The sequence below is a fragment of the Sciurus carolinensis genome, chromosome 5, assembly GCF_902686445.1.
Source record: "Sciurus carolinensis chromosome 5, mSciCar1.2, whole genome shotgun sequence".
Classification (NCBI taxonomy): domain Eukaryota; kingdom Metazoa; phylum Chordata; class Mammalia; order Rodentia; family Sciuridae; genus Sciurus; species Sciurus carolinensis.
The window spans coordinates 136,972,726-136,993,876 of record NC_062217.1 but is presented as its reverse complement, the minus strand read 5'-3'; the positions used below and the strand labels follow the sequence as shown (position 1 = coordinate 136,993,876).

Genomic DNA, 21,151 nt, shown 5'->3' with positions numbered 1-21,151 from the left:
CCAGGGAGTGGGATGGGTTTGTAGGGCCACCCTCTGAGTCTCCCACACCTCTAGTGTCTCTGAGTCAAGTCCTCCTGGAGCACAGGAACTGGCCTGCGTGGTTGGCGGCCTCTGTGGGGGCCAGGCAGGGGATTATGGGGGCGGATGAGACCTACGGGGTGGGCCGGCCCAGGCCACTTCCTCTCTTTGTTGTCCTGTGTTTTCTTTTCCTTCTGAGATTTAACTTGAAGACCACGTCACTGGCAGTTTCTGCAGTAATTTGCCAAACCAGCCCAAGCCTGTCCCACCAGCAAGATGATCCTGACTCTGCTGATCGGTCTTGGAGGGCCCCTGGGCTGGGGGCTGCTGGGGGCCTGGGCCCTGGTCCCTGGTACCAGGTTCTCTGATCCACACTACCCCAGGCTGCCTGGGGCCTGGGGTGCAGAGGCTGAGGACTCCAGCAGGGACACTGTCAGACGGTAAGGAGGGCCTGGACCTTGGCAGAGGTCATTGGACAGCATCTGAGTCCCGGTTCAGTCAGAGCAGGGCTTCTCTGAAGCCATCTGTGAAATGGGCTAATACTATTTATCTGCTGGACTAGCCGTGGCGCTAGGCCTCCTACAAGGGTCTGTCCCCAGAAAGCCTGCATTGGGCATTCCAGGCTCTCATCTAAGAATGACAGGGAGACCTGCCTGCGCCATAGCAGGGGCTCTGGGCTGGGATTTTGGGGGTGGGAGGAGCAGCCCCTAACTCAGTCATCAGCATGGGGCACTGAGGGATTGTGGTTCTCCATGTTTCCAACCAGTGAGGCCACGGTTCCTGTTCGTGGAAGGAAATCAGTTTAGACAACTGAGCCCAGCAAGGCTGATCCAGCCTAAGCCTAGGGTGTGGCCACACCTGGGGATAGGGTTTTGATCTGAGTGCCTAGGAAGCCTGTCCCTGATTGCCAAGCAGTGAGCGGAGAAGGCTCCTGATGCCAAGCACCAGGAGGCAGGGCCATCCCGAGAACTCTGCAGCAGGATCCCTCTGGAAATGAGTGGATGGGTTACAATGGCACCCCAGACACCACCTTCTCTCATTCTATTTGTACAGGACCAGGGACCCTGCTGTAGATAGGTTCTGGGCCTGTGGGTTCCCCTTTCGGGTCTGAGGTGGCCTTGGAGCCTCATCTCCAATGCCTCCAGAGCAACAGGTACCATCTGCTGGGCCAGCCTCTGGGCCAGGCACATTGCCAAGTGTCATCTCCGTTAACCTGACAGCCCCATTTACAGAGGAGGAGTCCCAGATAAAACAGCTCAGGAGAGCTGGAGCAGATTCTGGGTTGACTCTACCTCCCAGCTAACCTCCTGAGTGGGGCACTGAGGTCTGCAGGTGAGGACCCAACTCACACCCACCCGCAGCCTTTGGTCTGCATGTGTGGAAGGAGCCGCCACGCGTCCTCATGGGACAGTCTGCCTGGGACAGGTCTCATTCAGCTTCTCACATTTCTGGGTAAATGTTTGTTGGGCACTTTTCTGACAGCTGGTTTGACCAGGGAGAAACAGGAGGGCAAGAGGAAGCAGTACGGACTGACCCTTCGTGAAGAAAAGGCTGTGGGGAGTAGGGAGCAGAGGCCCTTCCTGCCCCGCCCCCAGTTCCACTGAGGCTGGGAGACAAAGGTGATTCTCGGTGTGGGGAGTCCAGCCTCCCAATTCCTGTTTCAGGACCAAGGACCAAGCCTTCTCTCCTAAGGCTTCGGGCCCCAGTTTCTAGGCTGCCTCCCTCTCCCTTTGATGAAAAGGAGGACGAGGGGAGCAGGAGGGGAGAGGAGAGAGAAGGAAGCCATTCTTCTTTCTTCCCACCCCCTTGGTTGTGGAGAGGGACAGTGCATTCCCTAAGACCCAGGTAGCAAGGGTCCTTCAACCTTGCCCTGGGCGGTCTCAGCAGTGGGGGAGGGTGTGAGGACCTGTGTGCCTGGCTCAGCCAGCCCAGGCTTCCCACCCTGGGACCCGTGCATGCCAGAGTCACCTTCCCACACCTCCAGAAGCTGCAGACCCCACAGGCCGGGCTCGGGTGTTGAAGCATCCGGAGGGGTGCTGGGAAGGGAAGGAAGTGTGCATCTTCCTGGGCTGATTGCGTCCCATGCTCCTGTGACTGGGGAGGCGGAAACGTCACGTCACTCCAGCCCGCTGCTGCAGCAGGGAAGGGGAGGTGGCCCTGCACTCCATCAGTCCTGCAGCACGGGGAGACACCATCAGCCATAAGCCCCTGGGTGCCAGAGCCAGGCCTCCTGCTGATTTCACCTCTCATGCCCGTTTCCAGAACCCCAGGAACAGGGCAGGTCCCAGACACAGACCCGGATAAAATGCTTTGGAAGGACAAGCTTGACCAGAACCACTCAATGCCTGACACCCCGTCTCCCCAGATTGCCAGGTCCCGGGGTAGAGGAGGGACGTGCTTAGCTGGTTCTTAGGTCTCTGGGGACTCCACAGGTCCAGGATAGGGGACCCAGCAATGTGGATATTTGGACTCCATGATAAGAAGGCTCCCTCCAGCTCTTTGGCTTGGGTGGGGTGTTTAAGAATGGGGACTCCTTGGACTCCCATCTCGCCGCCCTACTGGGTGTGCCCTAGTCCGCAGTAGGGATTGCTGAGCCTGGACAAGGTCTCCCATCTCCCACATTAATCATCACAGCTCAGAGGCATAGAGACACCACTCAGGGCCTCAGGGCTCCTAAGTGACGGGTCAGAATCAGACTCCACATCAGCTGGGCTGCAGACCCCAGGTGTCCTCTATTCTGTCCCTCACAAGAGTGGGAGTGCAGGGGATGCCGCTCCCAGCAGCCCGGCTGGCCTGTCACCAGCCTCAGGCTTCTGCCGATGGAAAGAGTGTTTGGGAATTTTACAGTGGGAGCTGGAGACCCAGAAAAGTCCAACCTGTTGCTGGAGGTCGGTGAGAGCCGGGGCAGCGGTCTGTTCCTGCTCCTGGGCACAAGGCCCTGGGTGGGACCTGGAGAGCACCCCCACTGGTCAGGACTGAGGTGTTCCCAGGCCCACACTTAGGGAACCCCAGATCCAGGCTGGCGGCTCGGTCGGCCTCACTCTTCTCTACCAAGGCCCCTCTCTGGCTCAGGGACAAAGCCCTGTGAGTGTCTCCCCTGGGATGTTCATGCTAATGGTGGACTCAGATCCTCAGAAAGAAAGAAGAACACGCCCTCCTTCCCCAGGAAGACTTGAGGCTTGGTGGGGTGGGGTTCCTGGCTGGTTAAGAGGCGCTTAAGTGCTCTGCTTGCTGGGCGGCACATCCATTAGCAGATCCATTATGCAGGAAGCTCTGGCTCCCTGCTACAGGCTCTCTGCCTTCCGCACACTCTGTGTGTCCCCAGGGATGCAGCTTCTGCACATTTCCAGGAGGAGGGAAGGCCTTGCTCAAGGTCACCCAGTCCGGGGAAGGAAGGGGAGGAGAGCGCCACACCTCCCAGCTCCCGTCAGGGGCTGGCAGCCCCTGCTGTCTGGGAAGGGCATCATCGGGTTGGGGTCATAGGCAGGTCCAAACCAGGCCAGAGGACCCCACGCTCACTCTGTGTGCTGGCACCTGCTTCTCAGGTGGGAGATGAAGGCACCAGCAGGGCTTCCCAGGGGAGGTTGCAAAGAGGCAGCAGGCCTGAGACAGAGGCCGTGGAAACAACGGGGCACTTGAACATGTGGGGCCTGGGGCCCGCGTGCCAAAGCCAGCCGGGAGCTGCCAAGAGCCAGAGGAAACCAAAGCAAAGGTTAGGAATGTTCCCAGGGCTTCTGGACCAGCAGCCTGCACTGTGCCAAGGGACGGAGTGCCAAGGGCGGGGGAGCGTGAGGAGGGAATAGTGGCCGCCAGGGCCCAGGGTTTGAACAGCTCAGAAGAGAAAGTTCCGGGCAGGAAGGGTGGGCAGCTTTAGGAGTTAGAGGTGGAAATCACCGCTCACTCCCGGCAGGCGGGACCAGGCCAGGCGCGCCCAGGGCACAGGCCCGGGCCCTCTGCAGTAGGTCGGAGGGTGTGTGAAGAATGTGACTTGTTTGGGCAGCGTGTTTCTCAGCCTCGGCGCTCTTGGCATTTCACACTGGATCCTTCCTCGCTGTCGGGGGCTGTCCTGTGCATCGTGGGATGTCAACAGCATTCTTGACCTCTGGCCACTAGATACCAGCAGCACCCACCACCCAGTTACAACACGAATGTCCCCAGACCCTTGCCAAGTGCAACTGAAGAATGTCCCCTGTACCCTACTGAAAACCACTGGCTTAGAGAGATACAGAGCCCATGTTCTAGAAATTTCCAGGGGGCCCAGGGTGATGTGTCTGTGGCAGGCAGCACCTTACTCATCTCCTGGGCTCCAGGTCCAGCACTCCCACAGTGCTGCAGCATTGAGGGAACATTCCCTCCTCTCATCCTGATTTTGATGTGCTTGCATTTTACCATTTGCTCATCCCTCAGGGATGCACACGTCCCTTTCTGGTCTCTGTACTACTGACTGGTTGAACATGTGACAATGTCCCACTGTTTTCATTACTTGGCTTTAGAGCCGGGTGGTTTTTTGTTTTTTTTTTTTCAGTAGTACTGGCATGAACCCAGGGATGCTACACCTCCCAGTCCTTTTTTATTTTATTTTGTGACAGGGTCTTGCTAAATTGTGGAGGCTAGCCTTCAACTTATGATCCTCCTGCCTCAGCCTCCTGAGTCACTGAGATTATAGGTGTGTGGTTTAGAGTACATCATCTTGTTTTTTTTCCCTCTCTCTTTTCTTTCTTTCTTTTTCTTTTTTTCTTTTTCTTTTTTTTTTTTCTTTTTTTTTAATGGTACTGGGGATTGAACCCAGGGTTTTGGGTATGCTAGACAAGTGATCTACCGTTGAGCCATGCCCACAGCCCTATCATGGGTCTTGATAGTTAGAAGAGAAATTCCTTACTCATTGTTCTTTCAAAATGTTCTTCCCTACTCATCTGCATTTTCTTTTTATAGATGGAAATGATTTTATTATTTTCTTTAAGTTTTATTTTTTATTAATTATACATGTCCAGAAGCAGAGGTCAGAAGACAATGGCCAGTGGGTCAAATCTAGCCCACCGCCTTTTTTGTTTCAGTAAAGTCTTACTGGAACACAGCTGGGTTCATTTATTTACATACCTTCAGTGACCACTTTTGTGCTACAGTGGTAGAGTTGAGTAGATGTGACAGAATCCCTAGGACTTTGGAAGACTAAAATCGGGGCCAGCTTCATGGGCTAGTTAGCTGTGCAGGTACGTAAGCAAGGTCCTGCCCTGGGGCCCCACAAGGACTCTGAAGGGCCCTCATTTGTTTTAATCTCTGCTACTGCCATCTTGAAATTCTTAATAGTTTTGAACAAGGAACTCACATTTTTCTTTTACACTGGGTCCTGCAAATTAGGTAGCTAGTCTTTTTTTTTTTTTTTTTTTTTTTTTTTTTTTTTGTGGTACTGGGGATTGAATCCAGGGCATTTCACTACTGAGCTATATCCCCAACCCCTTTTTATTTTTATTTCAAGACAGGGTCTTACTAAATTGCTGAGGCTGACTTTGAATTTGTGATCCTCCTGCCTCAGCCTCTGGTTGCCTCCGGTTGCTGGGATTATCAGCATATAGCTGGCTTGTAACTGGTCTTATATAAATACATATCTGTCCCTTTAGAGAAGTTTGTTGACCCCTGGGTTAGTCAACCTGTTCTACAAGGTTTGTTAAGCCTCATAGAAGCCCCACCCCCTCTGCTTTCCAAAGGCAATGACTTTCTGTTCTTTAGGTGATTCTTTTAGCATTTATCTCTGTATCTTCAAATACCATGCTCGGGAGGTGCTATTACCTGTGACTCAGCTCCCATTCCTACCCATACCACAACCCAGGAGTGAATTGTGCATGATCGCACATGCACGCAACCCGCTAGTCTCTCATATTATCAGTTTGAGTATTCATAACCACATGACTATAAAGGGATATATTTGGAGAGTTGGGGCTTAAAATAAACTATGCATCTTTTTTTCCCCCTGAACACTTTTAGCTTTCCCTGGAGTAGAAAATTATCTTGTTTTTTCCTTGCTTGTTTTTCTGCGTCTTTGGCATTAACTCAAGCCCAACCCCTCAGCTACTTGTTCACATCTGCTCTCAGCACTCGTTCATGCTAGGTGTTTGACCAACTCTGTCCTTTTGGTGATGTCTCCCCTAGAGCCACCTGGTGTGTTCCAGTCTAGACCGTTGCTGTGTCCCCACAGACTGTCTTCCTGGGGGCTCCCGTCGTCCTGGTTCTGTGTGGGAACCTGCTTCCTGAGCCCATGCTTTCCTCTGTCTTGGTTCTCTCTCTTGTTGGTGGAGCGTTTCCAGTGGCACAGTGGAACTCGCCCCTGGGCTGCACCTTGCATGACCATTTAGTGGAGCTCCAGATTGCTGACGTTCAGGTCCCAACCTCAGGGTCTCCTTTAACTGGCCTGGGGTGGGATAAGGTCATTCCAATTGCGAGTGTGTGTGTGTGTGTGTGTGTGTGTGTGTGTGTGTGTCCTTATTTTTCTCTGGAAGCACATAGAACCATCTTTGTCTCCAGAATTCTAAGATTTCATGAGGATTTGCTTTGATGTGACTGTTTCCGTCCTATTGCAGGTAACCGGTGGGCCTTTGAATCTGGAAACTCAAGTCCTTCATTTCTGGAATATATATATATATATATATATTTTTTTTTTTTTTTCATCAATGACTTCTTCCCTTTGTTCTCTCTTTCTGGAACTCTTATTATTTGGATGTTGGATTTCCAGGAATGTGCTCTAGTTTTCTTAACTTTTCTCTCCTCTTTTTCATCTGTTTGCTCTTGTCTTATGAAAATTTCTTTAATTTTTACCCCCTAACCTTGTCATTATGATTAAATTTCTTTTTCATTTCTAATGTTCAGTTTTTAATTTTTAAGAGTTCCTTTTCTTCTCAGAATCCCTTTACCCTGCCCAGTGACTTTTTCATAATTTACTGTTCTTGTTTCTTGGATGCAGTCTCTCTCTCATTAATCTAGAAATATTAATACAAAATTTTGGGAAGTTCTCTTCTCCCTGCACACTCTTGGTTTACTCCAAGTTGACTTTTTTCTATTAGCCCTTTTGACCTCCTTCTGCTTTTATTTGTTTGCTTTCAATGCTGGGGATTGAACTTGGGGCCTCCTGCATGCTAAATACATGCTCTATTACTAAACTACATTGCCCCTCGGTTTGCTCCTCTTTTTTTAACAATTTTTTTTCTCAGGGATAATCCTTGGATATCTGCCTACTTAAGAGTAAGCAGACTGAAAAACTGAGGTATATAGATGTGGCTTTGTCATCTGTTATTTTACAGGATGCTCTGGCTGGGCTACTTCACTGGGGGCAACCCTGAAGTCAGCATTTTGGGGTTTTCCCCCTGGGGTTGGGTCATTTTCCTAAGAAGCTTTTCCAACCTGCTTAACAGAGGGTAAAGGCTGGCTGCCAGGCTTCTGGGAGCCAAGTGGGAAAGCAGGCTAGGAGTCTTATGCCCACAATGGATGTGGTCACTCAGTCCCTTCCACTTCCCTTCCCTCCCCAACAGTATCCTTGATGATGTCTAATGGTTCCAAGTCTAAGACCGCCACAGAAAATAAAATCCCAACACAAACAGCAACTCCAGCACCAAGGCCCCTGATCGTTGCCTTCTAACATCTCACCCATGTGGCCACCTTTTCCATGTCCAACTTCACCCAGTCCAAGCTGCCTTCCCCTCCCACTAGACCTGATTCAACCACCTACCTCTTACTTCTGTCTTTTCTGCACCCAGGAACCAGGATGGCTCTTTCATGTTACTTGCTTCCACCCTCCCCCTGGCTTCCCGTGCCCTCGGGACAGCTCTGCAGTCTGGCTTCCTACCTCCTCCACCTCCCCCTTCAGTCCTTCCTTCCCCCACACCCATCCCAGCCCTCTCCCTTTAAGACACAGCCCTTTATTACCTCCTCTTGAGAGCCTCTTGTGGCTCAGTCTGATTGCTGGCTCTCCCTGGGGATACCAAAGGGAAGGTCTGTGCCTCCATAATGCCATTGGGAGTGCCTGGCACCTGGCGCCCAAGAGGTGCTGAGCTGATCTGGGCTGCGGAGGTCATTGCCTCTTGCATCTCTGGAGAGCTTTGCTAACTGCAGGGTAGGGGTGGGGCTTGACCTTCCCACTGACCCCATGGTGCCAGCCATTGGGTCCGTGAGCTGGGTCTCCACCAGTGTGAACATCCAGCTGCTTCCAGAACCACCACAGCCCATTCTGTGAAGAGCAAAGGAGGTGCTACCCCCAAGCGTTCGGGATGCTGAGTCTGACCCTCCCAACCACCCTGTAGGAACACAATGCAGAGGCCATTTCTAGACAGGAGGCTGCTCTGCCCAGCTGCCGCCTTCTCCTGTAATGACCACTGCAAAGTCCATTTCCATCAAGACTCTAATGGGCATGGTCAGGGAGCAGGAGCCCTCACTGTGGTGGGGTCTCTGGTAAGTGGAATCGGGCTCTCAGATGCGGCAAAGACAGCATTCACTGAGCACTGGTTTGCAGTCAGGCATTTGGTACTTATCTACCCACTCCAGGAAGACATCGCCCTCTCCATGGTTAACATGGAGAAAGAAACTCCCTCCGTACCTTGCTCGAGGTACACAGCCAGAAAGTGTAAAGCATTAGAATGGAGGACTCTCCATGCTGCCTCCCTGGCACCAGGGAAACAGCAAGAGTCCTCTGGCTCTGCAGGTAAATTTGCTGTGTGATACTGGAAGAGCTCCTTAACCTCTCTGTGCTGGTCTGGAGGAGGTTTTGAGAAGGCAGTAGAGCAGGTGCCCTTGCAGGTGGGGTTTGTGGAGTGATGTTGCTTTAGAGCCCCAGGGATAAATAATGCAGACATTTTCCCTTCTTAGGCTAATGGATCCCAGAGTCCTAGTACAGGTGGGTCAGGAGGCCATATTGGGTGCCCTGCACTAGCAGTCTCTGCGGACCCTTAGGGAGGAATGCTGGGGGACCCGGGCATGACTCAGCAGCCCTCTTCTCTGGTTGATTTTCCAGTAACTGGTGCCCTTACCAGCAGTCCAGACTGGTCACTTATGTTGCTGCTTGCAAAACGGAGAAATTCCTGGTCCACTCACAGCAGCCATGTCCACTGGGGGCTCCGGACTGCCAGAGAGTCAAAGTCATGTGAGTGGGGGCAGGCGGGCCATTTGCATGGTCCCTGTGGGCTCACTTTGGAGTTGCTGAGCCACCCTCCTCCCCCAGGTACCGCATGGCCCACAAGCCGGTGTACCAGGTGAAGAAGAAGGTCCTGATGTCCGTGGCCTGGAGGTGCTGTCCAGGCTTTGAGGGCCCCGACTGTCGGCATCATGGTAGGGCTCCCAGACGTCCTTGACTCCAGAGGTCATGCACTTCCTCTGACCTTCAGGGTCAACATCCTCTTTTCCTTCTGCAGATCCCACAGCAACCCCGGAGCCTGCAGAACCAAGGAATGGCCCTCAGGAGCCCTGGGACCAGTTGGTCAACCTTGAACTTGGTGTGTTGCTTTCCTGGAAGGTGCAGGATGGGCAGAGTTGATGTGCCTGGTCCTTTCTCCTCTGCTAGACAGTGCCATTTTAGGAAAACTTTGCGCCTGGAATCAGAAAGGCTCCTTGTGGTCTTGCACACTCTTCTCCAGGAGACTGGACCTGAGCACACATCTCCTTTTCCTTGACCCCCTTCTCTAGGAGACAGTTTTATCTGGCATCTTCCTTGACCTCTGACCTGCATAAGCTCCTAGGCCTGGAAGACACCTCCTCACCCTCTCCCGTACTCTCAACCAAGGCCAGGAAGTTATGCCATCCCTGGTCTGTGCAGTCAACACAGGAGAGCCACCAAGAGATATCATTTCTGGTGTCTTTCAAGGCTGGGCCCAAGAGTGGGATGGGCAATGAGTTTCATCATGTGATGAACTCCTGTCTATGGACAAAGGTGCAGAAAATGTCATTGTAGCTAGAGAGGGAAATATGCTGTGATCGATTAGTCATGTCTGTTGTGGGTGTGGGAGGGAAGGTGAGAGCTCAGTTGCTGTGCATTTGCCTTTCTGGGGCTGAAGTCTTCTAAGTTCCAGCTCAGAGAGTGTTTGTTAGCATGCATCTCCCCCTGCTCTCGGCTCCCAAATCTTCTCTGGACCTCATGATCTACCCAAGCCTGGCGAGTTAGCCTTCGACACCTGTGTCTGCTGTGTGTTCAGGCCACCCCACTGCAGAGCTCAATGAGGTGGAGGAGCAACAGGAACAGCAGGAGCAACAGGAACACCTGCCGGGAGATCTCCAGAATGATGTTGACCAGGCAGCAGACAGCCTCCCAGCGCTGTGGAAGGCCCTGGCCAGGAACCTCACATCTGCAACAACAGAGACAAATCAAACGGAGTTGGGTGAGTAGCAGGTTTTAGAGAAGGGCCAGATTTCAGAGGTCCTGCTAGTCCCCACATGGGGAGGGATGTCTGTTGCTGCGGCCTTATGTAAACATGTGTGTCTGTTGCAGAATTTCCTGGCAGGTCCTTGGAGCAAGTGCTGCTGCCCCACATGGACACCTTCCTGCAAACACATTTCAGCCCTATCTGGAAGAGCTTCAACCAGAGCCTGCACGACCTCTCCCAGGCCGTAAGAAACCTGTCTCTTGACGTAGAGGCCAACCGCCAGGCCATCAAGAGGGTCCAGGAGAGTGCTGTGGGCAGAGCTGACTTTCAGGAGCTTGGTGCCAAATTTGAAGCCAAAGTTCAGGAGAATGCCCAAAGAGTGGGCCAGCTACGCCAGGATGTGGAGGACCGCCTGCACACCCAGCGCCTCTCCCTGCACCACTCCCTGTCCCAGCTCCAGGCTGATGTGGACACTAAGCTAAAGCGCCTGCCTAAGGTCCAGGAGCTCCCAGGGGCCAATGGCAGCCTGGTGATGGCAGCGGCAGGGGCGGCAGCAAGGCCAGAGCCAGAGAGCCTGCAGGCCAGACTGGGTCAGCTGCAGAGAAACCTCTCAGCCCTGCATGTGGACACCAGCCGCAGGGAAGAAGAATTGCAGAGCACCCTCAGGGACATGAGGGCCACCCTGGCCCAGCATGTGGAAGAAATCAAGGAGCTGTACTCTGAATCCGACGAAACCTTCGATCAGATCAGCAAGGTGGAGCGGCAGGTGGAGGAGCTACAGGTGAACCACACGTCTCTGCGAGAACTGAGAGTAATCCTGATGGAGAAGTCTCTGATCATGGAGGAGAACAAGGAAGACATGGAGCGACAGCTCCTGGAGCTCAATCTTACCCTCCAGCACCTGCAGGGCGCCCACGCCGACCTCATCAAGTACATCAAGGACTGCAACTGCCAGAAGCTCTACTTTGACCTGGATGTCATCCGGGAGGGTCAGAAGGATGCCACGCGTGCCCTGGAGGAAACCCAGGTGAGCCTGGATGAGCGGCGCCAGCTGGACGGCTCCTCGCTGCAGGCCCTGAGAAGCGCAGTGGATGCTGTGGCGCTGGCGGTGGATGCGCACAAAGAGGAGGGCGAGCGGGCGCGGGCTGACAGGGTCCGGCTCCGGAGCCACCTGCAGGCGTTGGATGGTGAGGTGGGCGCGCTGAAGACAGGTGCGGAGGAGACGCACCGAGAGATAGGCCAGCTCCACAGCTCCTTCGCGGCCCTGCTGGAAGACGCACTGCGGCACGAGGCTGTGCTGGCCGCGCTCTTTGGGGAGGAGGTGATGGAGGACATGTCAGAAGAAGCGCCTGGCCCGCTGCCTCTGCGTTATGACCAGATCCGTGTCGCCCTGCAGGAGGCTGCCAGTGGGCTGCAGGAGCAGGCGCTTGGCTGGGACGCGCTGGCTGCCCGGGTGGCTGCGCTGGAGCAGGACACAAGCCACCGCTCAGAGCCTCCAAGGCGAGCAGAGCACCTGGAGCCCAGCCACGACGCCGGGCGGGTCGAGGCGGGAACCACCGCCCTGGCTGGGCTGGAGCAAGAGCTCCAGCAGCTGAGCGCCGACGTCAAGCGCATGGTGCAGTGCTGCGAGGCCTCTGGGGCTGCCTCCCTCAATGGCTCCCTCGAGGGCCTCCACGACACCCTCTCTGCCACTGAACGCGGCTTGGAGCAGCATCGGAGGCTCTTCCACAGCCTCTTTGGGAACTTCCAAGGGCTGATGGCAACCAACACCAGCCTAGACCTGGGGAAGCTGCAGGCCATGCTGAGCAGAAAAGGGAAGAAGGAGCAGAAAGGTGGGGAAACTCCCAGGAAAAGGGACAAGAAGCAAGTGGCATTTTTGCTGGATGCACATGCCAGAGGACTGGAGCAAGGTGCCCTGGGCACAGAGCTCTGGGAGGCAGGTGAGTGCCTGGGGCAGGGAGTCTGAGTAGGTCTACAGGACTGTGCTGTCTGCCAGCCCAGCGGCCAGTCCGCCCTGGAGAGGGGCAGGGTGAAAGAAACCCGCATGGGCACGTCACCCCTATTCGGGGTTCATCTTCTCCTTGTCTGGTCTTCTTTCCTTTTAAGCTACCTGGAGTATAGGGAGGTAAAAGACATGAGAATCAGCTGTTGGTGCCAGAGCCCATTGTCTGGCGACAGTTAAACCACTGAGGCTCTACACATGGTTGGCTACCTGACTACAGGGTAGAGGAGGAGTGCCTCCTTTCTTCCATGGCACTCCCTCAAATTCCCTCATTTCAGCTCTTTACATCTCTGCCATCCCCCACCAACCAGCTTACCCCAGCATAGGAATTGTGGATGGGGCCTGCTAATGGCAGCACCCCACAAAAGATGAATGGAGGAGGAAGCCCTGGGCCCTGAAAGCTGCACATATTCAGCAGATACACTTGGGCTGTTTTGTCACTCTGCGCCAGGCCCCCTGCAATGCCCTTCTTGGACTTTTTTCCCCTCCTGTACTGGGGATTGAACCTGGGGGTACTCTGCCCAGGGGTATATTCTCAGTTCTTTTTTGTTTTGTTTTGTTTTGTTTTTTCTTTCTTTCTTGTTTTTTTTTTTAAGTCCTTTTTATATTTTGAGACAGAGTCTTGCTAAGCTGCTCAGGCTGGCCTGGAACCTGCAATCCTCCTGCTCCAGTCTCCTGGGTATCTGGGATTACAGATGTACATCACCATGCCCAGCTCCTTCTTGGGCTTTATCATGATGAATCATCACAGCAGTTGAACAATTCATTCATTGTCATTACCATCTACCTGAAACTGAGGCTCAAACCCAGGAAGTGACCAGCTCACACAGCTGGTGAACAGCATAGAGAAGCTGTCTCTAGGGTGCTGGCTTTCCCCTTCTAGGGCCATTGAAGGTTGGTTTCTGTAGGACCCCAGGCCCTAGGTCTACAATTTTGTTTTGGGTTTGAAACAATCTGTAGCCAACCTTCCAACCTTTCCCTGAGGGTGAATCTATGCTTCGAGTGATTCTCTCTGCCAGAAAAGCTAGCCTTGGCATTGGGGCCCCTTCCTCATCCAGTGACAGGGCTAAGTATAAAGCCACTATCTTGGCTGCCTATACCCTGGCACAGACTGGCGAGTGGGAAGTGTGAACCTTGCTGAAGGCGCATCTCAGCCATGCTAAACCCTGCTCCCCTCCGTTATAGGCCAGGATGGGAGTACTGGGAAGAGCTTGGGTTCTCACATCACTTCTCAGTTTCCTCCTCTGTACAATGGGACAATCACTATCTACATCAAAGAGTTGTTGTGAAGACTGACAGATACATCTTCCAAATACCTAGCACAAGACCTAACACATGAGGGACCAGTGTCATTTTCCACAGTATTTTCACAGCTGAGGCTGTGTCCACTTACACTACTTCTTCCATATTTTTTTCCTCTTGTTAGTGGCTCAAGGTCTTTAAATATACCAATGACATTCTGATTTTGCTTAATGATTTCGGATCTGTGTTTACCATTGCAGTATTTTGTTATTTCAAAACATATTTTTCCTTTAAAAATCCCCCTTATTTATCTTACAGAAAGGCCTTATGGCTTGGATTTTTGCCCTGCCGGGAAATGCATTCTCAGTTGACACACTTCCACCTTCTGTTGGACGTACTGGCTGGGTGGTGTTTTCCTTCTAAGGCGAACTGCCAGGCACACACAGCAGGGTGAGAGAGGACTCATTACCGGCAGAGGGCGCTGTAAACCAGCTTTTCATCAACTGGGCAAGAGCCCCACCTTCTGGGTACTTGCAGAACTGCAGCGCAAGCCGCTTGCCTTTCCTTGGCACAAACAGGAAAACTATTCTAAGCTAATTATTAGAAAAATCTTCCAGACCTAGAGAAAAGCATAATTTTATTATTGCTAAACTGGAAGTCAAATATCTGAACTCTAGTTCTTGGGCCTAAGTCACTAACTGCTATGTGAGGACTTGGTTTCTTTCCTAAGAAATGGGGAACTTAAGTCTCAAATCCTATTTCTTCCCCGAGAAATCAAGTTGAGGAAAACCACAAGAAAATAAATAAATAAACAAAACAAAACAAAACAAAAAACCCTACAAGGAACATGTCCCTGTTGGTGCCAAGGTCAGTATCACTCACAGCTGGGTCTCAAGTGGAACTTACCACCCAATCCCCTCTCTCTCTCTCTTTTTTTAAGTTGTGGATGAACACAGTACTTTTATTTATTTATTTTCATGTGGTGCAGAGGATGGAACCCAGTGCCTCACATGTGGTAGGCAAGTGCTCTACTACTGAGCTACAACCTCAGCCCTCAGTCCCATCTTGTGACCCTGTCCTCTCACTGCTCCACCTCCCTGGTCAGGCAGGCAGCAGGCTCCTTCCTTCCTGCACACATGACTTCCTCTGCCTCCAGGTTTATGTGTGGGCCTGGTGTCTGACTTCTGTTCCAGCAGGACTATCCTCCTAAGCCTGGATAAATTGTTTCTGCAAATGGGGAAGGCAGACACGAAACTAAGAGATCCAAGGTCTGCTCACAGCTTGGTAATTTATTAGTTGTGCAATCTGGAGCAACAAGCTGTCCCTTTCTGGGCCTCTGTTTCCCCATCTCTAATCCCAGATCTCTGTGCAACTCTTTGGAAACCACATTGAGGAGGCCATTTGGAGGGGGCTTCTGTTTCTTTCTTGCTTTAAGGTCCTGTGCCCACATCTAATAGGAACCACCTTCCCTGCTTCTCAGTTATCTCCCAGTGTTAGCATTATTATTCTCTTTCCCCTTGAGGAGTCTCAAGATTCCTCAGAGGTAGCTGTCATCTGGGAGTCATTCCTCTCTCAGGCTGCCATTTCCTAACCATATCTCCTTGGGCAGCCAGCTAAACATTAAGACCCGGTTTCCTTAATCAGGGACACTTTTCTCTCAAGAGAGTTGTAAGAAAAGGGCTCAAACCAGAAAGTGCTTTGTTAAGCTGGGCATGGTGGCTTAGGTCTGTAATCCCAGGAACTTGGAGGTTGAGGCAAGAGGATCACAAACTTTGAGTCCATCTTGACAACTTAGTGAGATCCTCACAATTAAAAAAAGAAAATTTAAAAGGTTGGGGATGTGGTTCAGTGGTAGACCACCCTTGTGTTCAATCCCCAGTACAACAACAAAAGTGCTTTGTTGAAATGTACATTAGTCAGACAATGGGTTTGTATTTCCCCCTTCTCCCTCATTCTCTGAGATCATATTGGGAATATTTAGGTTGTCTAGAAATAGTGACCTATTTCTAACGCTAATAAGGTGAGGAAAGCAGGTCTCAGCTTTTAATTTTTCACCCAAGGAAGAAAAAGACCAATTCAGAGCACTTTTCCTCCTTTATTTCAGGTTCCCCTGTGGCCTTCTATGCCAGCTTTTCACAAGGCACAGCTGCCGTTCAGACGGTGAAGTTCGACACCATGTTCATCAATGTTGGCAACAGCTACTTCCCTGAACACGGCCACTTCCGAGCTCCGGAACGTGGTGTCTACTTATTTGCAGTGAGCGTTGAATTTGGCCCAGGCCCAGGCACTGGGCAGCTAGTATTTGGAGGTCACCATTGGACCCCAGTTTGTACTATGGAGCAGAGGGGTGGAAGCACAGCCACAACCTTTGCCATGGTTGAGCTGCAGAAGGGTGAGAGAGTGTGGTTTGAGTTAACTCAGGGATCCATAACAAAGAGAAGCCCACCAGGCACTGCATTCGGGGGCTTCCTGATGTTCAAGACCTGAACCCTGAGACGGCTCTCATCAGACATCAGGGACCTGCCTGATCTTCTTGACCTGGGGCTCCACCTGGCAACGGTCTGGAGACTATCCAGTGGGCCTAGCTCTTTTCTGGAAACCCTCTACAGAAGACCACGTGCTACCTAGTTCTGTGGTTCCCTCTAGGTGCACTGGGTTGGGGTATTCCTTAATGAAGAGGAGAGCTAGAACGCTTCTCTCTGGGCAGGACCTGGTCCTGAAAGTGTGAACCTCAGCTCCAATTGCCTTCTCAGATAGCATGGCTAGGACTCTGGCTCTTGGCCACACCCTGAATTCTATCTACAGACTTCTTTGGTATTTTGTTCTTCCTGTTGCTTAGAACTTTTATATACTTTAAACCTCTCTCTGCTTCCTCTTCTCCCTAATTATATGCTAGAAAGTTTTTCCCCCAGAAGGAATATTGAAAATGGAGGTGATAGGAAGGATATATCTCAGTGGCAGACTGCTCACCTAGCATGCAGAAGGACCTGGGTTCAGTCCTCAGAATTGCAAAACAAAACAAAACACAAACAAAAAAGCAGAGGTGAAATTTTAGCCAAAATTGGAAACCAGTCTCCAGCCACTACAGGACAAGATAAAACCAGCCCTTTTGATATCTATCAGTTAGAAATGGAGCAAAATCCTGTTGAGTTAACCAAGGGCAACAAAATCAGCATCTTCAGCTTCAGCCATTCCTTGCCTTTATCTGTACCTATAATTTTATTTTCACATCCTTTTCTCCTAGACTTATTCAGGGTAAAGGCCAAGACAGGCCAAATAGGAACTAAAATGTGTGCAGCCTTCACTGTTTTTCCTTCATGCAGTATCTTATGACTGTCCTTCTTCTTAGCATCTCTAACCAGGAAGGGTGCTGAGGGAGGAAGCGAAGAAATGAAATCTCCCTCCATGGTGATCAACTTTGGAATAAAGTGATGCCCTTCAAATCTCTGCCTCATTTACTTTTGGAGAACAACAACATTTGGTAAAGTGCGTGGAAATATGAGACAAAATGAAACTGTTTGGGATAAATGTGATTCTCATTATTCTAGGCCATGTTTGACTTCAACAATTTTGGTTAATTTTACGTGAAATAGACAGTTGCTTCCACACTGGGCCATGCCATTGATACCAGACAGGACAGCAAGGAATAGCAATTATTCCTGCAATATAAACGTGTAGTTTTCAAAAATTTTTAAGATCCTAGAGGAAACGGCCTTGAGAAGGTAGTCATCAGTTGTCAGAAAATAAAGTGGGATTTAGGGGGATAATATTCATTATTTGCGGAATATACTCTTTACAAGAAAATCAGATTGGACTGGGTAATGAGTTGGTGGTTGTGTTAACAAGGTTTCTATTACATCTTGTTATTTTCTTGGAGTCATTCATTCAAATTTCACTCTGAATTTTATTTGCCAGAAAACTTTGTGCATTTAATTGCTAAAATGTCAATGTTAAAATGGACAATTTTCCAGGCCACTCTGCCACTGATGGTTTGACTTTGGGGTAAATCACAAATCTCCAAAACTTTGTTCATCCATAGTGTGAGGTGGGTAATCTAATGACTCTCTCATTAAGTATTCTTAACGTTGACCACAGGTTTGAATCTTGCTTATCCCCAGTGCAGGCCTCAGTTGCCACGGCCATTCCCAAATCTAGGTATACGTATTTGGGTCATAGCAGGTCCAAGACCCTGAAGGATGTCTGTCACTCCTGCTGCCAGCCAAACCAACCTGTCTTGGATCTTCTTGCTGCTATTGAGCAGGCCTTGTTGATGACTAAAGCTGAAACATTAGGGCAGTGTGGTCTTATTCTTTAAGACTTCTATTTGGAATCCATTGCACATTGTAAGCAGAGTGAATTAGTCCCCACCATAAAGGGTACTTGTCCTCCAACCTTCAGAGGATCGGTGCTCTTCGACAGGAAGGTTGTAAATAAAACTCCTCCAGCAGCATTGTATCAGGCACTCCTAACATTTCTAGGATGATGATTACAGGAGTCACGGCTCTTTTAGCCAGGCTGCCTTCTATACAACAAAACATATGTGACTGCACCTCACAAAACCTTAAGTACACATGGTGTGTGTGTGTCAGGCGGGGGAGTCCTGGGGTTGAACCCAGGCAAGGCATGCACTCTACCAAATGAGATACGTTCCCAGCCCAAGTACACATTGTCGATTTACACAGTTCTATGATTAGAACCCTAGGTCAGCAAGAATTCTATACTTCCTCTGAGATTTCTTACCTCTGCTGAGGTACCTAACTCTGGGTGGAGACTTTCTCAGTGCCCTTCCAGAGAGACCCCTGTGATCCAGGCTAGTGTTAAAAACTCCTTACTTGAGGCCCCAGAACAACACAAGGGTCAAGCACAAAGTGGCACTTCCCCAAACCTGGAGCAGGGGGTGTCGGGGTTTCGGCCGGACCCCTGGCCCTAGGTGTGGCAAGGCTAAGATGGCGCCTGGCAGTGAGCCAGAGCAGTTTACTTTTGCACAAACAACTGACATTATTTTGAGGAAGTTCCAGGGATTGGCTAAGCTCCCTGATGGACAGTACAGGTCCACTATATGCCTGCCTTTGCTGCCTGTATCTGTTATGCTCTCCCCTCGTGCGAAAATGCTGATTGGTTACAAGTACTGTATATATTGGAGTGTAAGTTCCTCAAGGGAGAAAAAAGAGAGAACTGAGAGGATGGGGGTGCGCGCAATAAAAGGGCTGAAAAGAACCAGGTGTCGTGTCTCTCTGCGGGCGGGGAGCACGACAAGGGGGAAATCATAAAAATATTCAAAAAATATTCATAAGCACATAAGGACATTTTAGTAATTTCTGGGGGGGAAAAACCAGAAAGGATCAGATACAAAATCCCAAACACTTGAGATTGATGGAAAGATGGGAATGATTTCAGGAGTGTCAAACTCAGAGTCTCTATACTCCTGGGATCATGGGGCAGAACAAGACCACATAGCCAGTCCTGAACCCAGAACAGGACTTCAGACCCTCTGGAGGCAGGGAGCTGCTGCCCCAGAGAAGTGTGACCACACTGGAGTCAGGACCTACAGGGCCAATGCAGATATGGTCTCCCCACCATTTCATGTTAAAATAACTTCTGTCCTTTACTTTTATTTAATGAACACTGCAAGGAGGATATAGTCTATGAGAAGTGTTTTTTAGGCTGGGTGTATAGCTTAGTGCTGCAGTACTTGCCTAACATGCACAAAGCCCTGGGTTCCATCCCCAGTACCACACACATGCACACACACAAAGATTTTGTTATGATTTATATCTGGAATGTCCCCCAAAAGGAAATTATTTGAAAACATGGCTCCTAATGCAGCAAGGTTTTAGGAAATGATTATAGAATGAGAGCTATAACCTCATCAGTGGATTAATCCATTTGCTGGATTAACAATTTGAATGGACTACAGTGTGATAAATGTAGGCAGGTCGGGCATGGCTGCAGAAGTAGGTCACTGGGGCATGCCCTTGGGGACTGTACTTGTCCCTGGCTCTTTCCTGCTCTTTCTGCTTCCAAGTTGCCAAGAACTAAGTAGCTTCCTCTACGAGGCCCTTTTGCCATGATACTCTGCCTCACCTTAGACCCAGAGCAAAGAAGCCCGTTGACCACAGACTGAACCTCTGAAACTGAATAAGAGAGGACAGGTAATGGGCCCCAATTTTTTTTTTTTTCTTTTTCTCCAAATGTAAAGACTGCTCCATGAAAATAATCTGTAGAAACATTCCAGTCAAGCCTTTGTCCCAGAGCAGTGGAAAAACAGAAGTTGGGGAGACCTAAATGGAGGTTATAGGAAAGTTCAAACCCAAGGGCTGAAAGGGCACAGCCAATTAGGTGGTCATGGGCCAGACCAATATCACTGGTACTCTTCCAAGACCTGATTATCTATGCAGATATTAATCAGTGCCCCCACCCAGTAGCTATAGAAGCCCCTAGAGTAGTTTAAATGGCAACCTGCTATCAGGTCCCTTCTTACCCTGAGAGAGTCCTTTCTTTTCTTCACACTTGAATAAATTCTACTCCTTTCACTTTTACCCTCCATTATTGTCTGTGGATTTCATTCTTTGAATTTGTGAGACAACTACCCAGGAAGAAATTGGCAGTGGGCTGCTGGAGTCTGCTGCAACGCTGGAGAGAACAGCCTAACATTAGGAGCTGCAACGTGCCACCTGATAGTAGTGGAAAAGAATCTGGCTTTGCCAGCTGCGACTCTTGGAACTGACACCCAGGCATCCCTGCTGTGATTAGCTGCTAACACTAAAACATGTAAGCCCGCAGCTTACACAGATCCCACCTACCAGTAGAAGCAGAGAATTGAGTTTCATCTCAAACTCCAGTTTCAAAACCATAAGCCCCAAATAAACTTTTCTTCCTCTAAGTTGTTCTTGTGAGGTATTTTGTTTTACAGAGAAGAAAAGTTGACTAACAGGTTTTATAAGGTCTCCTTTCCTCACACTTTGAAGTTCCTTCTCTACTCTTTATGTCAAAAACATAAAATTTTGCTGGTAGTGGTGGCACATACCTACAATTCCAGAGACTTGGGAGGCTGAGGCAGGAGAAGCACAAGTTTGAGACCAGCTTTATCAACTTAGCTGTCTCAAAAAATAAAAAGGAGTAGAGACGTAGCTCAATGGCAACACATCCCTGGGTTCCATCCTCAGTATCAAACCACACCAAACCAAACATAAAAACTCTGCCCTCAGTTCTAGCCTGAGCCTGGTTTCCATCCTTCTCCTTTAAGAAAGATCAAAATTTGGCCTGACAGTGACAGAACCTTCTGGGGTTGGCGGTAAATAAATAGAGTGGGGAGTTTACAACAACAAAAAAAAATTAAAAAATAAGTAAATAAATAAATAAATAAATAGAGTGGGGAAAGCCGATTCTTCTTGAGCAGGGGAGAGGGGAAAGAATTGCCTTTTATTTTTGCCTCATCAAACAGAGAGACCATTACCTCAAAACAGAGGAGAGAGAGAGAGAGAGAGAGAGAGAGAGAGAGAGAGAGAGAGAGAGAGAGAGAAAACTAGGAAGCCATGGCACACAGAAGGGA

The 21,151-nt window shown here is 50.2% G+C and overlaps 1 protein-coding gene across 2 annotated transcripts; it reads left to right on the top strand.

Annotated features, from left to right (window-relative positions):
- Positions 1 to 241: 241 nt before the first annotated feature.
- On the top strand, positions 242 to 18,588 carry Mmrn2 (multimerin 2). Of its 2 annotated transcripts, none has more exons than XM_047553968.1 (7): positions 242 to 458; positions 9,014 to 9,142; positions 9,221 to 9,327; positions 9,411 to 9,491; positions 10,188 to 10,370; positions 10,481 to 12,295; positions 15,704 to 18,588. In XM_047553968.1, exons 1-7 carry the CDS (start codon positions 295 to 297, stop codon positions 16,084 to 16,086), a joined length of 2,862 nt encoding a protein of 953 aa, XP_047409924.1. In that variant the 5' UTR covers positions 242 to 294; the 3' UTR covers positions 16,087 to 18,588. The 2 variants fall into 2 exon arrangements, with proteins under 2 accessions (XP_047409924.1, XP_047409925.1); XM_047553969.1 differs by lacking the exon at positions 242 to 458 and adding an exon at positions 7,022 to 8,454.
- Positions 18,589 to 21,151: the final 2,563 nt, after the last annotated feature.